Source organism: Neoarius graeffei, chromosome 17, assembly GCF_027579695.1.
Source record: "Neoarius graeffei isolate fNeoGra1 chromosome 17, fNeoGra1.pri, whole genome shotgun sequence".
Classification (NCBI taxonomy): domain Eukaryota; kingdom Metazoa; phylum Chordata; class Actinopteri; order Siluriformes; family Ariidae; genus Neoarius; species Neoarius graeffei.
This window is the reverse complement of record NC_083585.1, coordinates 34,702,256-34,727,353: the sequence shown is the minus strand read 5'-3', so window position 1 is coordinate 34,727,353 and position 25,098 is coordinate 34,702,256. Positions and strand designations below refer to the sequence as shown.

Here is a 25,098-nt window from a genome sequence, read left to right as displayed (position 1 = left end):
GCCGGTGTGCAGGACTGATCAACAGTTACGGCAAACGTTTAGTTGCAGTTATTGCTGCACAAGGGGGTTACTCCAGATACTGAAAGCAAAGGTTCACATACTTTTGCCACTCACAGATATGTAATATTGGATCATTTTCCTCAATAAATAAATGACTAAGTATCATATTTTTGTCTCATTTGTTTAACTGGGTTCTCTTTATCTACTTTTAGGACTTGTGTGAAAATCTGATGATGTTTTAGGTCATATTTATGCAGAAAGAGAAAATTCTAAAGGGTTCACAAACTTTCAAGCACCACTGTACATCTTTATCTACGCTACAGTTTATCTGTTAGTTAAACTAGTTACAAATATATTGCTCTTCTGAATGGTCACGAGCTGAAAACATCTGTTTAGTCAAGCCTTGTGTTAATGGTGTTTATGAGGTAAAGGTGTAGATCTGGAGGGTCCTCAGACAGAGTGTTTTGTTAAACTGGGATGTATGGATGCTGTCAGTCCCCACTCGCTTGCTCACTCGAGTTTGTTGACGGTAGTGGCTGCTGCTTTATGTCCCGGGGCTCCCTCATGCCTGTGTTACCTTCTGGCTCTCCCCTTTTAGTTATGCTGTCATAGTTAGTTTTGCCGGAGTCCCTGCTTGTACTCAGTGCAAAATGTATACTGTTCCTACTTATTCAGGTGACACTGGGCATACCTAACAACCTGTGTTTACTTCCCCCCCCCCCCAAATCTGTCCCTCTGAGTTATGTCAATCCTGGGATCGAGATGCTGACCTCTTCTGCTCCTCAGACCTGCCTGATCCATCCTGGTGCCCTGTGTCTGGTTGGAGTCTCATCACATCGCTCCTGTGGAGGACGGCCCCATATGGACAGTTGAAACTCACACCTGGAAGACGCTCTGGACTCTTACAGTAATGCTTTTATGGCTGAGGACTACAGTTGGCTTGCTAACTTTGGGACTGTGGTTGCCATGAACAGTTTTGCACTCAAGTTTTCATCATTGAAGAGTTTATAACATCAACGAAACTGACTTCATGTTAAAACTGTTAATGTTATCGTCATGTTGTCTGTTGTTGTCCAGGTGAGGATGGGTTCCCTTTTGAGTCTGGTTCCTCTCGAGGTTTCTTCCTTGTGTCGTCTGAGGGAGCTTTTCCTTGGCACTGTCGCCACGGGCTTGCTCATCGGGGATAGATTAGGGATAAAATTGGCTCATGTCTTGGGTCATTCAGATTCTGTAAAGCTGCTTTGGAACAATGTCTCTTGTTAAAAGCGCTATACAGACAAACTTGACTTGTTTGCTATCACATCAGCTTCATTGCTGATTTTTCACTAACACATGGTTACTAGCAGCACGCAACATGCACCTCCGTGCACATCATTCAGTCCATCATGATGACTCGTCCACAACCACCGATTTTGTGGTTTAAATTAATTGTAAGGAAATGACACCCTTTGAGAGCCAATAGGATCGAACACTTTCCTATTAAAATAGCAGCAAAATATATGGAACAATGAAAAAACAAACATTTTCAATGACATCACCATTAATTGTACTGTCTTTCAACACACACATATAAAGACTATAATATAAAATACAATGTAATATAAAATACCTTAATTTCATATTAATATTCAGTATCAGCCCCCACAGATTTAGGGTTTTGATATTATTTGGCATGACCAGAAAAGCCTTTTGTTCAATGTCATATTAAATTTTTTTTAACGTTCGAAAGATATAATGTTGTGAAATATTTCTAAAAAAAAATGTTATTATAATAATAATAATAATAATAATATGAAATCTGCATTTTGGTGTTGAACAAAACATTTGGTGATTGGTATTTTATGTGTGAGACGTGACCACATCCTTACTGTCATAGTCAGAATCAGAAGAAAATTATAATCTGGAAAAATCTGTTATTCTGAAAGCACTCTATTATTAAAGGCAACATATTTTTAATATGCGATTGGTAGAACAGATGGGATTTTAAAGCTTAGTTTATCAGTGTCCAATTATTATTGTACTTTTATTGTAGTACAAAAGTGTATAATGTGAACAGTAGGCTGTAAAGTAGGCACCATCAGTTTAAAGTGACACCTTCTTAAAACATATTAGGACTAAATCTAAACAACGAACTGAAACTTGGATATTAACACTGGAATAAATGTGTGTGAGGAAGGACTGTTGTGAAATCAGTGCTAATACTTTGTATACATTAGAATGAGAATATTACACTGTACTTATGTTATTGATGTACCCCGCCTTTCGCCCGTAGTCAGCTGGGATAGGCTCCAGCTTGCCTGCAACCCTGTAGAACAGGATAAAGTGGCTACAGATAATGAGATGAGATGAGACATACTACCAAAATATAAATAAATGCTTTATATGGATTAAAGAAAATGTTTGGCCAAATGAGGCGTTTTTATATCAGTCTAAACGACTGTCCCAGAATGGTTAAAAGGATTTTATTTATATTCCCTATTTTTTTAACTTCCCTGAGTACTGAAACATTTCCACTGTGACTTATGAGTAGATGGTGATGACCTCTCTTCCTCCACCTCGCACAAGCAGAACCCGCTCCAAACCTTCCATTAACACCTCCAAAAATTCCATGTCTGGGACATTCCCGTCAAGGAGTAAATGTTCAAAACAACTGCAGAACAATGACATTACAAGCAATTACTTCCTGCAGACTAGTAACACAAACATTTTTCATTAACCCATGAATTCAACTGTATTTGTATTTTGAGTAACTACTATGAATAATTCAGCAGTTACAGCGAAACAAAGAGGAAATGTACGTAATATTTGAGACATGGGCGGCACGGTGGTGTAGTGGTTAGCGCTGTCGCCTCACAGCAAGAAGGTCCTGGGTTCGAACCCCGGGGCCGGCGAGGGCCTTTCTGTGTGGAGTTTGCATGTTCTCCCCGTGTCCGCGTGGGTTTCCTCCGGGTGCTCCGGTTTCCCCCACAGTCCAAAGACATGCAGGTTAGGTTAACTGGTGACTCTAAATTGACCGTAGGTGTGAATGTGAGTGTGAATGGTTGTCTGTGTCTATGTGTCAGCCCTGTGATGACCTGGCGACTTGTCCAGGGTGTACCCCGCCTTTCACCCGTAGTCAGCTGGGATAGGCTCCAGCTTGCCTGCGACCCTGTAGAAGGATAAAGCGGCTAGAGATAATGAGATGAGATGAGATTTGAGACATGTTCGTGCTACGGGCGGCACAGTGGTGTAGTGGTTAGCGCTGTCGCCTCACAGCAAGAAGGTCCTGGGTTCAAGCCCAGCAGCCGACGAGGGCCTTTCTGTGTGGAGTTTGCATGTTCTCCCTGTGACTGCGTGGGTTTCCTCTGGGTGCTCCGGTTTCCCCCACAGTCCAAAGACATGCAGGTTAGGCTAACTGGTGACTCTAAATTGACCGTAGGTGTGAGTGTGAATGGTTGTCTGTGTCTATGTGTCAGCCCTGCAATGATCTGGCGACTTGTCCAGGGTGTACCCCGTCTTTCGCCCATAGTCAGCTGGGATAGGCTCCAGCTTGCCTGCGACCCTGCACAGGATATATATATAAACATTTTTTTAAAGCCCTTCCGGTCAATAGCTGAAACTCTCAGTCGTAGTTAAAACATTATAAAGCTTTCTGGTTGCTGACTCGTGCAAAAAAAAAAAAAACACAAATATGCCAACTCAAGCAGGCTATTATTTTAATAATCTGTCAAATAACGAGTTTGGATGCCATATTGTCAAATAAATGTTACAACTAGTACTATCCATTCAGCATTGTACTGACAATATACTAGAGTCCTCATCTCATCTCATCTCATCTCATCTCATTATCTCTAGCTGCTTTATCCTGTTCTACAGGGTCGCAGGCAAGCTGGAGCCTATCCCAGCTGACTACGGGCGAAAGGCGGGGTACACCCTGGACAAGTCGCCAGGTCATCACAGGGCTGACACATAGACACAGACAACCATTCACACTCACATTCACACCTACGGTCAATTTAGAGTCACCAGTTAACCTAACCTGCATGTCTTTGGACTGTGGGGGAAACCGGAGCACCCAGAGGAAACCCACACGGACACGGGGAGAACATGCAAACTCCGCACAGAAAGGCCCTCGTCGGCCACGGGGCTCGAACCCGGACCTTCTTGCTGTGAGGCGACAGCGCTAACCACTACACCACCATGCCACCACCACCCTTAAGGCAAGTACTTGTGTTTAAATGTAGTGGACCAAATACTACAGAAGAAACATCTTGGACACTTCCATGCCAGAAAAATCTGGCCACCTCCGAGTCAAGAAGATGGATAATTTTAATAATTTGAGTGGGCTGTACAGAAAATCAGCTTAAGCACTTAAACTGACAGTGAATATAAATAAATATTAACACAACCTTTGAAATGAAGTCATCAGTCGGTTCAAAGAACCGAAGCTGTTAGAATGTGCTATGCCATATTTTTGTACTATAAAGCAATCAGTACTGAATCAGTGAAATGAAGAAGGATACAGTTCTCATCACCATCCTTGTTTTTAGGTGGACCAGGCATATTCAGCAAGACAAGGTGGGCATTCTGGGATTTGTTGACCACAACTTCATTCAGTCTGACTGCAGTGTGCATTCTTCTGACATTGGACTGGTTCCTATAAAAAAGAAAAGCAAAATTAACAAACACTTAATTTTGTTTTCTTGAACAGATAAAAGACACGCTAACCCTTTTCTTCACTGAGCTCACACCAGCCAGGTTTATACTGTGCATTCTGTCATGTCTTTTTGGAACTGCGCTTGTTGCTTTTGCCTATTTCTAGCAAACTGTCGTGAGTACACAATCATGATGAGTATAATGTATAAGCATTTCCAAACAAAGATTAGCTTGAACAAAATTAAATATGACTTACAGGTGCTCCCACTCTCTGGAAAGGATAAAACAAGAAAAAACAAAAATGTGGTTTTTAGATATTTTTATGATAAAAAGCAGTATATTCTATTAAATTATGTAGACATGAGTGTTTTACTGGGAAATACACCACTCGTATTTTTCACACATCTGGGACACGGAGAACCAAAACCATGACATAAATCTCTCTGTGTCACTCGTGAGGAAATCGATGAACTGTTTTGATAAATTTGGGTACTTTTTGTTTGTGAATGTGTCTATATAATAAAAAGAAAATCACACATTGGATTGAAGATGTGAAGTTTATCTTTTTGTGTTGAAAAACTCGTATTTTTCATACAAAATACATCATGGATCTGAGTGACATTTTCTTATACTTCACGCCGATGACATCACTCCCAGTGTTTTCCCGCTGGCTTGACGCATGTTGTCAAAATGGCGAACTGGTTCAAAATTAAAATTCTTTTGATTAACTTGTGTACTTTTTGTAGATGTGTCCATATAATATAAAGAACATTACATGGTGGCACAAACATATGAAGTTTATCTTCTCGTGTTGATATCTTGCAACCGTGTAATATCCATATGAAGTTTATCTTCTCGTGTTGATATCTTGCAACCGTGTATGTTGCATTCGTTCATGTTTACTTAAAATACTTAAATATAGCTAAAGACATGTCTCTTGTATGGTCATGTCATTCTATGTAGTACTTACGGTTTCATGTTGAAGATGTCCCGTACGCCCGCGTTACCCTCACGGTTACGGTGCCTCTCAGCAGCAAATTTATCTTTGGTCCAGGTCATGTGGATGTGATGAGAATCAGGGCTGTGCCTTTCTTGGTGGCCACCATGGCTCTTAGAATTCCTTTCAGGAAACATGTGAGCCTGTAAGATTAACAATTGAATGTTTATCAGGGCAGACACAAGCCTTACCATAATATTTTTCAGAGACATGTGAATGGAAAGTTTTTCTGTGTACTGCAGCAGTGCTGCTACTTTTTCAGTTTCATTACAGCTTTCTTGAGTTGCCCTAATAAACAACATAATGCTTAACAATTACACTACAGGTTTAGGAATAGCCATGTTTCCTTTATATCTCATCTCATTATCTGTAGCCGCTTTATCCTGTCCTACAGGGTCGCAGGCAAGCTGGAGCCTATCCCAGCTGACTACAGGCGAAAGGCGGGGTACACCCTGGACAAGTCGCCAGGTCATAACAGGGCTGACACGTAGACAACCATTCACACTCACATTCACACCTACGGTCAATTTAGAGTCACCAGTTAACCTAACCTGCATGTCTTTGGACTGTGGGGGAAACCGGAGCACCCAGAGGAAACCCACGGGGAGAACATGCAAACTCCACACAGAAAGGCCCTCGCCGGCCATGGGGCTCGAACCCGGACCTTCTTGCTGTGAGGCGACAGCGCTAACCACTACACCACCGTGCCGCCCCTCCTTTATGTCATACTTATAAAATAAAATCCATGTAAAATTCTGCAACAATGTTGTAAGAACATTCTCAGATCACCAAGAAAACTAGATACCATGGAATACAACAGAATTTTCCAAACCTTAAATCAGGGGTTCTCAAGCTTTTCTGCTTTAAGGCCCACCTATTCATACTTGTAATGAGTCGGGGCCCATTAAAAAAGATCCCCAATTATTTTGGCTAATCTGTTCTATTAGAATCTAATAATCTATTGTAAAGTGTATTAATGGAATGCAACATCACTCTCTGTTACAGATGGGAGCCCAGGAATTAAATAAATGCAGTAAAAACAAGCTGTTTTTTAATTGTAGGTGTTATATTTAAAACTGTATGGATGTACCAGAAGCCAACATAAAACTATGCATGCAGGGCATTCTCAGTCAAAAGGGATTAATGATCCAAAAGTGGAGTCTGGTCCATTAACCCAAGAACTTATTGCCATGTTTGTGTTCAGCAAACAAGTAAGTTATTAAAACCAAGAAGTACATTCAAAAGAAGTGGATATAGAAACCACTCAATGGGATTAGATCCTTACACGCTAACAAAGAAGGATTTTTCCTATGAGTTGGAAAATTATCCATCTGTTGAGTTCCCTGATATCTCAAACTACCTGGTGCTGCAGACATAGTTCTACACGGACACACAGATGTGTGTCAAGAGCGCAAAGCAGTCAAATGTTCACCTGTTGTGTGACCACAACTTTTAGCTCACATGTACAGTATATTGCCATGCATTGCCACCAAAATCCCTCAATTTCATCGAGAACTCATCGCAAAGCATCACGAGCTGTAGTGTGACTGTAGCTTAATGAGGCAAATGTGACGTTGGATGCAACCCAGTAATTGTACCCTACTACGAATAAAAATGAGCTTCAACTTGGAAAAAAAAAAAAACTGCAGCCCATGAGAAACACTGCCTTAAATTATCAGCTAGGAAATGTAGTAACTATTCTCCTTTTAGAATGGAATGGTTCAGTGAAAGACAACTGAGAATACCTCACGCTCCATGGTTTCCATGCCAGGCACTTGTAAAGTGTTAGGAGATGGACTCTTTGTGTGCTTCTTTCTTTTAATGGAGCTCCTGGATTCATCTGTAATGCTTTGAATCTGGCAACAATCACAGAGCCAAAGCGCATGAGAAACACGCTTTATCGCTAACGAAGTCATACGAAAAAATAAACATATTCTTCTTGCTATTCTTATTAACAGGAAAATGTCTACTTGTTTATATCTAGGCTTGATACAATCTTCATTAAATGCATAAAATAAGCTAAGTGATTCACTGGTCTATTCTCTCTCTAGGAGGAACAAACCTATTAATTGAGGTGAAAATTACAACCCCGATTTCAAAAAAGTTGGGACAAAGTACAAATTGTAAATAAAAACGGAATGCAATGATGTGGAAGTTTCAAAATTCCATATTTTATTCAGAATAGAACATAGATGACGTATCAAATGTTTAAACTGAGAAAATGTATCATTTAAAGAGAAAAATGAGGGGATTTTAAATTTCATGACAACAACACATCTCAAAAAAGTTGGGACAAGGCCATGTTTACCACTGTGAGACATCCCCTTTTCTCTTTACAACAGTCTGTAAACATCTGGGGACTGAGGAGACAAGTTGCTCAAGTTTAGGGATAGGAATGTTAACCCATTCTTGTCTAATGTAGGATTCTAGTTGCTCAACTGTCTTAGGTCTTTTTTTGTCGTATCTTCCGTTTTATGATGCGCCGAATGTTTTCTATGGGTGAAAGATCTGGACTGCAGGCTGGCCAGTTCAGTACCCGGACCCTTCTTCTACGCAGCCATGATGCTGTAATTGATGCAGTATGTGGTTTGGCATTGTCATGTTGGAAAATGCAAGGTCTTCCCTGAAAAAGACGTCGTCTGGATGGGAGCATATGTTGCTCTAGAACCTGGATATACCTTTCAGCATTGATGGTGTCTTTCCAGATGTGTAAGCTGCCCATGCCACAGGCACTAATGCAACCCCATACCATCAGAGATGCAGGCTTCTGAACTGAGTGCTGATAACAACTTGGGTCGTCCTTCTCCTCTTTAGTCCGAATGACACGGCGTCCCTGATTTCCATAAAGAACTTCAAATTTTGATTCGTCTGACCACAGAACAGTTTTCCACTTTGCCACAGTCCATTTTAAATGAGCCTTGGCCCAGAGAAGACGTCTGCGCTTCTGGATAATGTTTAGATACGGCTTCTTCTTTGAACTATAGAGCTTTAGCTGGCAACGGCGGATGGCACGGTGAATTGTGTTCACAGATAATGTTCTCTGGAAATATTCCTGAGCCCATTTTGTGATTTCCAATACAGAAGTATGCCTGTATGTGATGCAGTGCCGTCTAAGGGCCCGAAGATCACGGGCACCCAGTATGGTTTTCCGGCCTTGACCCTTATGCACAGAGATTCTTCCAGATTCTCTGAATCTTTTGATGATGTTATGCACTGTAGATGATGATATGTTCAAACTTTTTGCAATTTTACACTGTCGAACTCCTTTCTGATATTGCTCCACTATTTGTCGGCGCAGAATTAGGGGGATTGGTGATCCTCTTCCCATCTTTACTTCTGAGAGCCGCTGCCACTCCAAGATGCTCTTTTTATACCCAGTCATGTTAATGACCTATTGCCAATTGACCTAATGAGTTGCAGTTTGGTCCTCCAGCTGTTCCTTTTTTGTACCTTTAACTTTTCCAGCCTCTTATTGCCCCTGTCCCAACTTTTTTGAGATGTGTTGCTGTCATGAAATTTCAAATGAGCCAATATTTGGCATGAAATTTCAAAATGTCTCACTTTCAACATTTGATATGTTGTCTATGTTCTATTGTGAATACAATATCAGTTTTTGAGATTTGTAAATTATTGCATTCCGTTTTTATTTACAATTTGTACTTTGTCCCAACTTATTTGGAATCGGGGTTGTACTACAGGGACAAAACCATGTATTTGACATTTACAAAACATAAGTTGCCTCTCCTGTATTTTACGAACAGGGTTTCATTTTTAAATATGATTACTGAACAGTTTGCACAAATACTTCACTGGAGAGAATTAATCACTGATGTTTGATGTGTCCACTTTTAATGAAACAACAGTTTCGTCTACATTTAATAGGATTCATTCAGTCAAAAGAATCTGACAGAACGCTGACCGTCAGTGTTAAAAACTGTATAATCAGGCTGTTATTACCTCTCTTTCCCTCTCGGTTTTGGACAGCTGCATCTGTTTTAACATTTGAGAACGCTGCTCCATCACTAAGGTCCTCTCATAGGTAAAGGCTGAGATATCACTTTCATGCTAAATAACAAAGGCAGTAGAAAGTACAAAGTACACACACACGCACACACACACACACACACACACAAAACATCTCACAGATTATAATGAAACAGTATATGCCACCAGGTTTCCTTCAAGCCACACATTATTAATAACACAATGCTGTTTTTCATTCATTGTATATATAAAGCATTGCTGAATCTCATTTCCTCAAGTGAAAACAAACGGTTGCATTTATCGAAGCCTGCATACAGGTTCTAAGTGTATGGGTATAAAACACAAATAGTGTTTTGTCTTGCTTGTGAATGGTCATCCATGAATTGGTCAATAGGAAAAACAACCTCCCTTGAGACGTCCTAGCAGCCTGCATTCACTACTGAACACACTGCATATATGAAAAGGTTCTGGAAGATAAACTTTAACAACAGTGAGGGAGAGATACTGTTATACAAAATAGCCAAAACAAAAAGTATTATTTACAATGTTTAAAGGTGGTTTAAACTTTAAAATGTTTAAAGAAACCATATATAGTGGGGCAAGTGAAGTTGTGGTACTGTATGTGATGAAGCAGCCGTTTGTTTTTATGTGCCGAATATCTGCAACATGTTACCAATAACCATTTCACAGATTTAAACAATTCAAAAAACAACTAAAATAAAAAGATTTATTTTTTTGCAGTCCGGTTTCCATCAAATCCTGCGCTCTGATTGGCTGGCGAACGGGTCCGTATCCTACGGTACGAACCCCAGTTATGGACCTCTGGCGACTCGCTCGTTCAGAACAACAAACATAGTAGCATTTTTTGTCAACATTTATCTTTTTTATAAGATTTATTTATAAGATTATCAAAAATCTTATAAATTTTTGCCAGCATTTCTCAGGAGAATAGCATTAATTTTACAGCATGGATAGCGATAACAACAGTCTTCACAGTGAAAGCGAGTTTTACTGCCTTGAGGAAGAAGAAATAAAATAAAACATTTCAGGAGAAAGCTAAAAACCTCTAACTGTTGCTAATGCCGAGCAAAAACATGGCTGAATCCTGAATGACTCCTATTTGTATAAATAGGGGACTACATAGGCGGCAAAATATAGTTTTTTTCCTGCCATGGAAGTGCACTTGTATACCGAGGAGGAAGCAATTTGCATTACAGCCGTGAATGAGGATTCAAAAAGGCGGCTCGGCTCGGTTTCCCCTTTCGGGCGCTCTCGTTTTCTGTTAGAATTTGGTAAAGAAAAAAATAAATATATTATTTACCAGCTTAAGGTCAGTCCGTATGGTGAAATACCATGACCTCGGCCTTAAATACTGACCTCGGCCCAGAAGGCCTCAGTCAGTACTTTCAAGACCTCGCTCACGGTATTTCACGATACGGACCTCCCAGCTGGTAAACAACACACACACATATATTTTTCAAACTAGCTTTTATTATTTGCCTCATTTTTTTACTGGCACATAGCTTTTACTTTTTTATATTATTTTAACTATTGTCATTTTATTGTATTTTTTCCACATTATTATGATTAATTTTTAAAATCTTTTATATTGATATTATATTGTTTAGATTATTGTCCTTCTTTCTGCCACTGCTATTTGTTGTTTTTTTATTATTTGCCTATTTGTACTAGCTTTTTTCTTTCTGCTTTTATTTCACACTACACTTCATGGATGAAATGTGTTATATATGAAGCAGTGGCGGCTGGTAGTCTTTCAAACAAGGGAGGCTGGTCGGTTATGATATTTCCAGATTTTAAAAGAAAAAAGAAAAAACACATCAATTTTGCCCATACTCTTGCCTCTGATCTGGCTGATTGTTGGCAGGGTCACAAACTGAAATAACAGGTTCTTCTGGCCCATTAGCCTACTGTCCAATATACATGATGGTGGTGTTGGGGGGGGTATATTTAAACATTTTATATTTTAAAATTGTGGCATGTTGTTTAAAAATTGATCATTATTGAAAGCAGCTCTTTGTCAGGAACCTCAGCAGTAACAGCAGAGTGTTCTGGAATAGGCACGAGCACTGACCTTGGGGAGCCAAACATAGAGCTGGGTGCCACACATTTCATTCAATGACACTTTCCCTATATTTTACTTATTTTGACTGAGAAATGTTTTATTGACAATTTTGATAACCCTTCACTTTTAATCCAGGTCTGTAGTGTGAAATGTTCTCAGCTGTGTTTTTGTTTAAAAATGTTTTCCAAATTGTAGCTGTGTTTAATTCATATCCAGAAAAATATATATTCCAATATAATATACTCAGCATAAACATTTTAAATAGATTCTATATTTTTGGTCCATCCACGACATATTACTAAAGTAGCCTATTTACTGTTGTTGATGTGGGTCACTTGCTGTTAGCCAATTCACTTTCTCGTACCAGGAGAGCTGAAAGGAATGAGTATTATTCCCTACCTTTTTCACCAAGTCAATTTGAGGCGTTGGTCTACCCTGCTCTTTAATTTTAATTTTTTCCTCGAAAGGAAGACTGGCAAATGGCTTCGCCAAAATTAAATCAGCAATGCTTGGCATCCATGAGCAGCTTTCTTGCTAGCTGACTAGCCCCCTCAAGTTCAAGTTCAGTCACTCAAATAAATGAAATTTCTGGAACTAAGATAGCAAACTTGACAACACTATATTTACACTTTATTTACAATGAAAATATATACAAACTAAAAAAGCTGGTAGAAACCGTATGTAATGAATGAAATCGAAATGTAAGCCGATCTCTTACAATACACCACAGCACTTGCGAATCCGCATGGGACTGAACTGAGATTCACCGCTGCCTGTCTACAGTTGAAACGAGCTGTCAATCAAAGAAAATATCCGGCCGCTTTCACCAATCACCAGTCTCCTCGCGGAAAGCTTTGCCATGTCCCTCCCACTGTGAGGCTGGGAGTCCGTGGGGCGGGCGTTTTCACAGTATTTGTCCAATAACCGTCTTGCATTTTGATATTGAAAAGCGCAGAGCTCCCAAATGCCATTGAAGTCCACTGAGGCTGGGCTGCATCGTGTTGTTACGAGGGGGAAAAACTCACGCACACATTAGGCGAACTGGGGAAAGTTATAAGGGAATGATTTCGCACTGTAGTGGGTTGAGCACATATATTTCTATGATTCTGGATCTGAAATAGCAATGTTATAAGGTCGGCTATAACATAAGCCTAGCGCAATTCATCCTATACGATGTTCATCATTTTTAGAGGAGGCTGAGCCTCCCTCGTTGTCTTAGAGCAATCGCCCGTGATATGAAGGGTATATGAAAGCATACCTGTCAACCCTCCCGTTTTTCCCGGGAAATCCCTTATTTTGACTTATTTCCCGCTGTCTTCCCGTTTTTTTATTTTCCCGAAAATATCCTGTATTTTCACATTATATAAAAGTCGGTAGGTCCAGAATTCATGACGCGCCTCTGACAGGAGTTTACAGCAGGAAGTCAGGCCATGAATTCACGTCCCCGCCCTCTCCAGTACAGCAGGTGGCAGTCTAGTAATTACACATTGATTTTAATTGCATGTCTGTGAAGAAGACTGTCAGAACCATAGCGGTAGTCTGACCCATAGATTTACATAGAAGACTAGATTCCTCACCGTGTATTCCAGAACGTCCGCACAGGGCAGCCATCTTACCACAGGCAAGGGGTATGAACATAGACATCCTATGGGTATGAAGACTTACGCAAGCACAGCCCAGCACTCACATTATGATTTACAGGAAATCAAAGTACTGACTTTGATGACAAGATGATGTGTGTGTCTGTTTTAATTGTAGATGTTTATATCAGTATGTTTAGTTTTATTTTAACTGCACATTGGAGCCTAGTCAAATGAAATTTCAATCTTCTGTGCTAACATATATTGACTTTGACATGATAATCAGCTTTGAATGTTCTTTTTGTAAATGTAAAGATATCTTTTTATCCTTGAAAGTATAACCACGTGATTAATTAAGTGCTTTTTTGTCACAAACTACCGTGAGTCGCTGTTACTGTTTTATATTATTACTTACTCGGTCAGTGCATTTGTTATTATGCTATGATGTGAGTTTACATTTGTTATTATGCTATGATGCGAGTTTACATTTGTTATTATGCTATGATGCGAGTTTACATTTGTTATTATGCTATGATGCAAGTTTACATTTGTTATTATGCTATGATGCGAGTTTACATTTGTTATTATGCTATGATGTGAGTTTACATTTGTTATTATGCTATGATGCGAGTTTACATTTGTTATTATGCTATGATGTGAGTTTACATTTGTTATTATGCTATGATGTGAGTGCATTAGGTTTTTGAGGTGGATGAAGTATTTCTGAACTTTCAGAAGTGAGTAAGCTGTTTATTTAACTTTAGCTTCCCCTACGGCCCTATCACATGTAAAAATATTTTCACTAAAAATTGGAAATAAATTGTATAGTTATTTGTCGTAAGGCCGCAGTTATCCATAAGTATGCAGTGTTAGGCTTCTCACAGCATAGGAATTTCAGCATGCATCCTGTCTTACAGTCTGTAGTATACTGAAATATTTTCACAAAGCTATGCGTATTTTTTTTAAACATAAAATGATTATTCATCATTAATATCATAAATGCATACTTCCGTTTGTTTTTTTTATATAACAAACCAAACCGTTTGAATATTGATTGAAATCTGAGGAAGTTACGGTCATCTGAAAAGTACATATCAGTACCAACACAATGTAACGGGTAAGCCAGCTGTCTGAGGCAAGATGGCCGCCATGTGCGGATGTTCGACTTCGTTGACGGGCAACGGGGACGAGGCATCTAGTCTTCTATGTAAATCTATGGTCTGACCAAGGTCACTGCTCGGAACTTTTCACAAAACTAAAAGATGGTCGTAATTCTTTCCTCAGGGAGCGAGTTTCAGTAGACGGCGAGACTAGAGACATGAATAAAGAAAGGAGCAAGGCAAAACCAAAAAAGGTGTATTGCCGCTACTTGCCCAAATGGCAGGACGAATTTAATTTTGTGAAGAAAAGTCAGTTCGATTACCGACTTTCTGAAATTTTCGGAAAGTTCGACTTTCCGAAATTTTCCCTTATTTTGAGTTAAAATCTGGGAAATATCCCTTTTTTTCAAACCTCAAAGTTGACAGGTATGTATGAAAGATGCCATGTAAATAAAGATTATTAACAACAACTACACATACTGTACATGGTTAAAAGTGCGTGTAACTGTATACAGATTCTCAATCCCTTTCAGAAACCACTTTATCCAAGTCAGGGTCACATTGGATCTGAAAACATTACAAATCACTTTCTGTGCACTGAAATTAGAACATGCACAAATTAAGCCCAAAATTGTTCACATGTACAATAATTGATAAAGGTTTCCATTTTTTTTATTTCTTTTCCACAGTAAACAGTTGTAGTATGTTGGAAAACTTCCTAAGAATTTCTAACTGATAGTGGCAAATTACATATTTAATTTTTATGTACAGTAGTTGTGTATCCATTTGTATGTATCCATATCAGAGATACAAATATCGCGACATACACTGTAAACCCGAATAAGTTGAGTTTACTTAAAAAAATTGAGGAAAGTGGTTGCCTTAAAAAAAATAAGTAATTATTAATGATTGAATTGAGTACCTTAAACTTACAATCTTCTGGTAAGTTTAAGGTACTCAATTCAATCATTAATAATTACTTATTTTTTTTAAGGCAACCACTTTCCTCAATTTTTTTAAGTAAACTCAACTTATTCGGGTTTACAGTGTATATACATTTATAATTGTGATTTGTTTCTATGTATAAACTTTTCTAAGGAAAGGATAAATAATTAACTAATGTCTTACCAGCTCTACCACCTCCACTTCAGCGTTAAGGCGCAGCTGATACATGAAAACCTGCAGATCCTTCTTCATCTGAATGCTGTTGTCATCCAGCTGTGCCACAGTAAAGATGCGCATCTTACATTTTTTCCACACCTAAAGAAAGCAGCAGTGTGAGTCTGAAAACCAATCATCAATCAAAATGACCATAGGTATTTCTCAACCTTGTACCTTGTGCTGGCAGAGTAAGAACGGAAGCAGCATGAGCAGGCCTCCATCATGGACAATCCACCACACATCAATGGTGCCCTCTGCCAGACGCTCTGTGTTGCTTGGGAAAACGTCAATATTCTTTGCCACAAGCAGAGCATGGTGTGCAGCAGTCGTCTCTCTCACTGTCTCTGTGGCAGGAAAGAGTTATAATCAGTCTATGGCTTTCAAATTTGCATATGATTTAGGAGAATGATCATAAACAGAGTCAGAAGATAAATTTAATACGATTTAAAGCAGACAAACTGGAGAGAAATGATAAAATCAGTCAGAAGTTCCTAACCACAAAAAAGACAGTCTGTCTCATTCATACTTATTTATCAGTGAATCAGCAAAGTACACATTTCAAAAACTAATGCCTTACATGAATAAATCACTGACTTTTAATAACAACTGTCTCAGCTGAAGATGGTATCATGCATATACAGTGTCTTGCAAAAGTATTCATCCCCCTTGGTGTTTGTCCTGTTTTGTCGCATTACAAGACGGAATTAAAATGGATTTTTGGAGGGTTAGCACCATTTGATTTACACAACATGCCTACCGCTTTGAAGGTGAACACTGTTGTTTTATTGTGACACAAACAATAATTAAAATGAAAAAAAAAAACAGAAATCTGGAGTGCGCATAAGTATTCACCCCCTTTCGTATGAAACCCCTAAATAAGAGCTGGTCCAACCAATTCACTTCATAAGTCACATAATTAGTTGATTAAGATCCACCTGTGTGCAATCAGTGTCACATGATCTGTCACATGATGTCTGTATAAATCAACCTGTTCTGGAAGGCCCCTGACTCTGCTACACTACTAAGCAAACAACATGAAAACCAAGGAGCCTCCAAACAGGTCAGAGACAAAGTTGTGAAAAAGTATAGATCAGGGTTGGGTTATAAAAAAAAAATCCTAAACTTTGAATATCCCAGAGAGCACCATTAAATCCATTATAGCAAAATGGAAATAATATGGCACCACTACAAACCTGACAAGAGAAGATTGCTCACCAAAACTCACAGACCGGGCAAGGAGGGCATTAATCAGAGATGCAACAAAGACACCAAAGATAACACTGAAGAAGCTGCAAAGATCCACAGCGGAGATGGGAATATCCGTCCACTTTAAGTCATATACTCCACAGAGTGCGGCTTTATGGAAGAGTGGCCAGAAAAAGTCATTGCTTACGAAAACACGTTTGGAGTTTGCCCAACAGCATGTGGCAGACTCCCCAAACACATGGAAGAAGATTCTCTGGTCAAATGAGATTAAAATTAATCTTTCTGGCCATCATGGGAAACGCCATGTGTGGCAAAACCCAACACCCTGAGAACACCATTCCTACAGTGAAGCATGGTGGTGGCAGCATCATGCTGTGGGGATATTTTTCATCGGCAGGGACAGGAAAGCTGGTCAGGACTGAAGGAAAGATGGATGGCACTAAATACAGGGCAATTCTGGAAGAAAACCTGTTTGAGTCGGCCAGAGGTTTGAGACTGGGACGAAGGTTCACGTTCCAGCAGGACAATGGCCCTAAACATACTGCTAAAGCTACACTGAAGTGGTTTAAAAGGGAACACTTTAAATGTCTTGGAATGGCCTAGTCAAAGCCCAGACCTCAATCCAATTGAGAATCTGTGGCATAACTTGAAGACTGCTGTACACCAACGTAACCCATCTAACTTGAAGGAGTTGGAGCAGTTTTGCCTTGAGGAATGGGCAAAAATTCTAGTGGCTAGATGTGCTAAGCTAATAGAGACATACCCCAAGAGACTTGCAGCTGTAACTGCAACAAAAGGTGGCTCTATAAAGTATTGACTTTGGGGGGGTGAATACCTATGCACACTCCAGATTTCTGTTTTTTCATTTTAATTATTGTTGGTGTGACAATAAAACAACAACGTTCACCTTTAAAGCTGTAGGCATGTTGTGTAAATCAAATGGTGCTAACCCTCCAAAAATCCATTTTAATTCCAGCTTGTAATGCAACAAAACAGGACAAACACCAAGGGGGATGAATACTTTTGCAAGACACTGTACCGATAAAGTTTTTCCAGGAGGTTGCATCCTCAGCCTGTCTCCAGTTTCTGGGCCATGACATCAAGAGGGTATTGTGCTTCATGCCTCCCAGACCAGCCGACTGGATCAAGTTGGAGAAACCATCTCTCAAGTTAGAGCACACCACAACGTGACAGAAGCCCTTTGTTTTCTCTGCAGACATGGATGCCTTTACATTCTATAAAGAAAGAGGAACCGGTATTAATGTGTCTCGGTGTAACAAAACCATTCATATGTACAAGACCTATTCATTTAAAAAAACTGTAAGATGAACAAGCAATCGTTTATAACATTGATCTCATTCATAAACACTATTCATATTTGCTAAGCTACTATCATGCTGCCACTTCCAACACTGTAATACACTTGGCAGCTTAAGAGCTTAAAGTATTTTTTCTCTTGTACTTACCATTTCTGCACTTTTGGCATCAGCACTTCGCTTCATATAGGTTCCCTGCAGCACTGAAGACACAATGGTCAGGCCTTTCCCAGCCTTCAGCTGAGACGTGAAAGAGAGCAGCCGTGGGTGCTTCACCGCCAAATCATCATCAAGAGTTAGCAACACCAGGAGCTGGGGCCTAAAATGCACCATTTTTAATAGCACAAACATTTAACAGGCATTAAATATTAGATGAAATTTTCTAATTCTATTTCTACCATTTGAAAAATGTCTTTTTCACACCTGCCTCTGTAACTCTCATGACCTATCCCTGCTGACCTGATTACTAAAGAAAGTATATACTGCTTTTAAATAACACTTAGCATTGCTCCAGCATTGCGTCTGTGACTACGTCAAGCTTTTGTTATCTGCCTGTCGTGACTAATGTTTTCCTAAAGGCCTGCTTCACATTTCCTGCTTTCCTAGTTTATGCCTGTTGACCAATCTCCTCACATTTTTTTCTTCCGAGTATTGTCTAGCCCTTATTGGTTTTAATAGAACCACTTGTGTAAACCTGCACTTGTGTTTGTCCGTCCACTTCATGACAGCCTTTTACTTCTGTGCTTACCTCCAGTTCTTGGTATGGAGCGGTGCTTGCTCTAACTTGATAAGTGCATATCGTGCAGCATTTAGGGACAGCCCTCTGATTCCATCTCCCCACTCCTTCTCTGCCCTGTGATTTTCACAACATAATTAACATGAAGGAAATAACTGCATCCCATTATCAGTAGAATCGTTATTACTACCTCCATCATGCATGCAGTACATTACTGAAAGGAAAGTGACTCACCCTCTGTATTCAATGTATTTATATATGCATCCTGCAATCAGCATGGCCACCAGGGCATAATACCAGGATGAAACAAACATAAGAGAGAGACAAAGAGTCATGCCCAGGACTGAAAGACTCCTATGGGATAAGATGCAGATTATTTTTACATTATTTCATGTTAACAACAAAACAACTAAAATCCTGAAAAGGAGCAGAACATTTAATAACAAGAGAGCACGATATCCCCCACTGGCAACTAGGCCATAACTCTGGTAAAATGCGACTGAATTGAATGAAATTGCAATATGCATATTACCAACATATAACAAAGAATCCTATCAAGTTTTGTGAAATTCCTCCAAAAATTGAGAGAGGAGTATGATTTCAGAAGGTGAGCACCCTTCCCAGGACGGCCGGGTGGACGGACAGACGACCGGACGGACATTACCATGACATAATCCCCCTTCGGGCCTTTTGGCCAGTGGGGGATAAAAATCTTTTGTCAAATTACATGAAATTCCTCCAAAAATTGTGAGGGAAGTTGATTTCAGAAAGCAAGCATATTTGATGACATTGCCAAAGTACAAGTTTGGTAAAATTTGCCCAAATTAAATGAAATTTCAATATGCGTATAACTGTCATATAAACAAAGCCTTTTGCCAAGTTTGGTGAAATTCCTCCACAAATTGTAAGAGGAGTTGATTTCAGAAGAACGTACACCATCATGAAATTGTCAAAGTACAAGTTATTTAATCAAGGGTCAAAACTCTGGTAAAATTTTCACAAACAAAATTAAATCACAATATGCGTATTAGTGTCATATAACAAGGCCTTTTGCCAAGCTTCGAGAAATTCGTCCAAAAATCGTGAGAGGAGTTCACATCAGAAGGCAAGCACACCTTCATGAAATTGTGCAAGTACAAGGTTGTTAATTAAGGGCCACAACTCTGGTAAAATGCGGCCGAATTGAACAAAATAATATGCGTAGTACTGACATAATGCCTTTTGCCAAGTTTCATGAAATTCCTGCAAAAATTGTGAGAGGAGTTGATTTCAGAAGGAAAACACACTCATGAAATTGTCAAAGTATAATTTTGTTAATCGAGGGCTGTAACTCTGGTAAAATGTGACCGAATTTAACAAAATTACAATGTGTATTACTGACATATAACAAAGAATCCTGCCAAGTTTTGTGAAATTCCTCCAAAAATTGTGAGAGGAGTTGATTTCAGAAGGTGAGCACTCTTCCCGGGACAGACGGATGGGCGGAGCCACGACATAATCCCTATTCGGGCCTTTCGGCCAGCGGGGGATAATGAAGGCTATACCACCACTGTAGGTATGGTGAATATTCTGATCGCACTCATGAAATAACTTCTACCATCACTACCATTGTATCATTACAACAGTAAATGTGAGGATATAGAGTTATGTTTGTTGTAAAATATACATATGATGAGTATAATTTGAAAGAAAATGTTGCATAATCAAATCAAATCAAAAATTATTTTTTATTAAAAGTTATGATGTTTTGACTGGTTTCAACAGAACAGCATTTGTTCTTATCTAAAAGATACTGAATCTCCAAGTGACACAAATATGTGTAAGGGATTGATACAAATAAGGAAAGACCAAAAAAAAAGCAGCAACTGACAAAATGAATATGATTCTGATGACTGAATTTATTTATTTTGTCTATGATTGCACAAATTTGTCGTGAGTCACATACCAGTGATAGAATTTAAATCTTGGTCTCCAGTTCGGGGTGCACAGCAGTGTTTGGACAGCACAGGCCAAGTTTACAAAGAGGTAGCACATCAAGAAAAACCTACAGCAGAAAAAGCATGCATGATGACCTGAAGTCAGAATCCATGAGACAAAAGACTATTTGTATTAAGTTATTTTATTCTCTTTAATTAACGTTTTACAATCTCACTGAATTCAAAACATTTGTGTGCATTATATTGTTAAGTGTTACAAAATCCTTTAATAACCACCGGAGGTTAAATTCCTCATAGTTTTGGCTCCACTCTACAAAAGCTTTTCAAATGTATGAATCTTTTTGAATTCCTTAAAAATAGTTTGATGCCATTAAGCATTTAATAACTGCATATAGTGTTAAGCAAAATAAATAACTTAAAGTTTATATAGAACAATTATTTCTAAGTAAGAGGTACTCAGACCCAGCCCATGTTTATTTATTATATTATGCAACATTTTGCCATTAAAGTCTGATCGCTCACCCCAAAGTGAATATTCTTATGGTAAACATGTTATTTTGTTAACTTGTAAGACACAGTCCCCATAGGCTGGACACCAATAGATAAGTTTACTTCTTTTGTTTAAAAATAAAAAAAAAATTAAAAAATTAAAAAAATCAGTAAATCAGGCCCTCAGTTTTTTGTTGGAGGCCAAAGGAGAGGGAAGTGACGATGTGACAGCTGTGGTGCAGTCTCACATTGAAAGAATGGGGGCAACAGCATCCAAAGAAGCAATAAGAATCCCAATTTCACAGATTCCTACAGTCAGCAGCAACGCCCAGGTTGGCTCACCATTGGATTTACTGTGACCAAATATCTACAAGAACAGAGAGGGACACACCCACTTTATCATAATTTATTATGACTCCATCAATGTATGTGAATAATGTGAATACTCTGAATGACTTAGTGTCCAAATATATAGTATTCTAATCACATTCACTGGATATGAACAATTGTGCGCTCTGATTGGTTACTCTACTACAAGGCTATCAGCTCATATACCATGAGTAGAGAAAAACAAAATGGCGGAGCGTGTTGCTGAACCAACCGAGGATGAAATAAAAACTCTATTCGAAAACAAAACCCCAAAAAATACAAAAAAAAAAGGAATAAAAGTATTTGATGGTAAGAGTGCATCTTTTTTATTTTTCAAGAATTATTATTATTATAGCATTTTTCACAAATTGCTACTGTCATTTTGCGGGTTTGTTTACATTCTAAGCAGAAATGATTTTGTCGGACGTTTTGTATAAAGTTTTTATTTATCGAATTTGCGAAAAATAAAAATGCTCTGTTTCTCAAAATCCAGTGAATGTGAATAGGATAAAACAGTTATTCCACTCAATCTCGTCGTACACGGCTTATAGTCAACTCGACACTACACGCCTCGTCGGCTATCAGCTCACGTACGACTTGATTTCGTGGAATAATTGTTAAATATTACATGGTGTTATCGGTTAACGAGGGCTGCCAATCAGTGTGACTAATTTCTCACAATTTGTTTTTAATTTCTAGACTAAGTGTTTGGCCATTTCATACTATATTAAACTTATGTATAAATTAATTAAATTAAAATGTACACCCATTAAATGCAAAACATGTTATTTAAAGCCAAATCCTATATCATACAATCATACCACAGGAAACTGCCAAACACAGCTTTAAACGTCTCAATGATGTATTATTGTTATCATCTTATATATATATATATTGTGTGTGTGTGTGTGTGTGTGTGTGTGTGTGTGTGTGTGTGTGTGTGTGTGTGTGTGTGTAAAATGAGCATTATTAGGACTTGTTGAAAGAACTATTTACGCAAACCATGTTTTTAAACTGCTTTTCAAATAAATAAATAAATAAATAAAATGAATGAAAAAAATAATAATAATTGCAGTCAATGTTGGGTATGGGAAGAGGATCTTCATCGATGTATTAGTTTCTGGGTAAATCCAAGCTAAATGACTACTAAACCCATCAGGCAGTTATTACTTGTGCATTTAATCCTAAAATCCCATTTAACACTCCTGTATTTTCTTGTGTACAGTTTACATATTTCACTTAAAATGGCAGACTACAGTGATACATTTTCATTAAACATAGTGAGAGTAAGTGAGGAGGTGATGAACTATTTTGGAAATTGTGTCTCTTATCAAGAAAAAAATCCACATGTTCAAACATCTGTGAGCATTTATTAAAAGGCTAATCTGCCAAGGTTGGCAAACCTAAGTATTCATCTATAAAAATAAAGGCAACCTGTAGGAAGGGAATGATTCCATCATGTGCAATGGCATGCAGAAGCCTGGGGGCACCAATCAGGCTCTGTAGTCCTGCGCCACAGCAAGAAAAGAAGGAGCCAATCACAATCACCCAAGGTGAAGGCCAAGCCAGAGTGCCGATCACTGGGCTTCCTTTCACAGAGAGCCCAAACCTGTTTACACAGGACGTCATTGTTTTCAGTAATTTCAGCAGAGGCCAGCAGAGAGCTTCACAGTTTTCTTTTTTTTTTAACAATATATATATATATATATATATATATATATACACACACACTTTTAGTCAACTAGTAGAAAGTTACAAGCTTGCAAAAAACAGTGTAGTATGGTTAACAATTAATAACCAAAATAAGACTTACTTATCTCTCAATAACACTCCCTCCATGCAGGCCCCAAACAAAACCACACAAGAGATATCTAAATGCTGCAGATAAGGTTCTGCTAAACTTCACAGAAAGGCATTTGAAGAGCTTTTTTTTTCTTGCAATTACACGTACAAAGAATTTAACCCTAAACCATGGAGTCTGGCTTGATAGGTGATCTGACTCTACAGAAGGATACAGATGATGGAAGTGGTAATAATGGCCATAATGGTGCCAATGGGGATAGACCTCTGAGCATCCCTCAGATCTCCAGACCGATTCGATCCCGCCATGATCCCTTCAAGAACATAACAAGCATAGTGTTCACTGCTGAATCGTGATCAAGAAATTTCAGTACACTTCATTACTCACCCGCAGGCATGATCTCTACTCGACTAGATCCTAAAAAGCATGACTGCAAAGTTTATTATGATACCCATCTAATGTGTATTACATTTAAAATCTAGCAAATGACCTCCATGTTTTATCTTTAGTTCATTTTTATGACAAACATTTAGGCAACACTCACCAAATTCTTCAGAGGTATTATCAATAATTATGAGAAACTTTATTTCTTACATCTGTGCCAGAAGGTGAGAATCATTAAAACCAATAAAAATGTCCTTGAATGCCTCCATTTATAGAATTACAAGAATTTTTATTCAAAATGTTGCTCATTATTGTTAGAGAAGCTAGTAAAACTAGGCACATAAGCTTTGTCATAAGCAATCGTTTATAAATGCATTTTAATTAATAATCATAAAAATCAACTAAAGTGATAAATTTGTCATGTATTGATAACATATGTTAAGGAGTATAATGTTAATAAAGACGGCAATAAGCAGATGAATATGGTTTCAACTTTTTCCACTAAAATCATGAAGCGATGATGAGAAATGGGCCTCTGCTGTCTCACCAGTGACTGAGGGGAAGTAGATGCCCACCATCATTGTGAAGAAAGTGGTGATGTCATTGTAGACATATGGCAAGTCGTCGCTGATATTCCTCGATGTACCCTGATAGTCTCTGCTATTCTCTGCTGGAGCTAACACCTGGTTTCTCTTCTCTACCATCATCCCTCTGGAGCCATAATCTCCCCATAAATTATCTGGAAGGCAAAAATAATTCAAATGGTGTAAAATATAATAAATTGAAAGTTGTAAAACTTTACATTTGGTTACACATAACACAAGCAATCATACTTAAGCATGTAATGTTATGTGAAGTCACCTGTGATTACTCCACTTAGCAGGCCTGGGATGCCTCGGATCTCGGTTAAATTATTGTAGGTGAAGTATTCATCACATGTTGCGTTGAGGAAAGGTGAATGACAGAACAGCTTCCACAGGTCTGTTGTAGAGGTTATGTTGTTCATCACTTCTGTCTTCATGCATTTGTCAAATTCGATATTTTTTAGTGTGCGGTTACCCAGCACACAGATTCTAATGATAATAATAGGAACAGTCCATTAATATTTAGTTTGTAACTGGACAAAAACAAACAAATACAGACGGTACAAAATGTATGCAATATAATGTAAAATATAATGTCAGAAAAATCAATAAATGTAAATTTCCATAATTTGACATTTATAATAAATGGCACTTAAAGTGCATATTCTGGACCAATTTCGTGTTTTTTTTTTAATATGAAAGTATGTCCCTTACACATTCCTCCAGAAGGATAATT

At 38.5% G+C, this 25,098-nt stretch overlaps 1 protein-coding gene across 2 annotated transcripts in view; it reads right to left on the bottom strand.

Annotated features, from left to right (window-relative positions):
- Positions 1-258: 258 nt before the first annotated feature.
- Positions 259-25,098, bottom strand: part of LOC132901594 (solute carrier family 12 member 7-like) — a 46,563-nt gene continuing 21,723 nt past the window's right edge. The window contains exons 8-26 of one of the 2 annotated variants that reach the window (XM_060944090.1): positions 24,640-24,851; positions 24,326-24,517; positions 23,609-23,707; positions 23,407-23,464; positions 23,028-23,202; positions 21,473-21,591; positions 20,744-20,842; positions 19,033-19,152; positions 18,811-18,915; positions 18,213-18,381; positions 17,786-17,981; positions 15,715-15,884; positions 15,508-15,639; positions 9,590-9,697; positions 7,378-7,488; positions 5,606-5,775; positions 4,892-4,906; positions 4,503-4,636; positions 259-2,612 (exon numbers count right to left, since the gene is read on the bottom strand). In XM_060944090.1, the coding sequence (XP_060800073.1) occupies positions 2,521-2,612; positions 4,503-4,636; positions 4,892-4,906; positions 5,606-5,775; positions 7,378-7,488; positions 9,590-9,697; positions 15,508-15,639; positions 15,715-15,884; positions 17,786-17,981; positions 18,213-18,381; positions 18,811-18,915; positions 19,033-19,152; positions 20,744-20,842; positions 21,473-21,591; positions 23,028-23,202; positions 23,407-23,464; positions 23,609-23,707; positions 24,326-24,517; positions 24,640-24,851 (2,476 nt within the window). In that variant the 3' untranslated portion in view covers positions 259-2,520. The remainder of the gene's footprint in view (positions 2,613-4,502; positions 4,637-4,891; positions 4,907-5,605; positions 5,776-7,377; positions 7,489-9,589; positions 9,698-15,507; positions 15,640-15,714; positions 15,885-17,785; positions 17,982-18,212; positions 18,382-18,810; positions 18,916-19,032; positions 19,153-20,743; positions 20,843-21,472; positions 21,592-23,027; positions 23,203-23,406; positions 23,465-23,608; positions 23,708-24,325; positions 24,518-24,639; positions 24,852-25,098) is intronic. The other variant, XM_060944091.1, reaches the window with a different exon arrangement.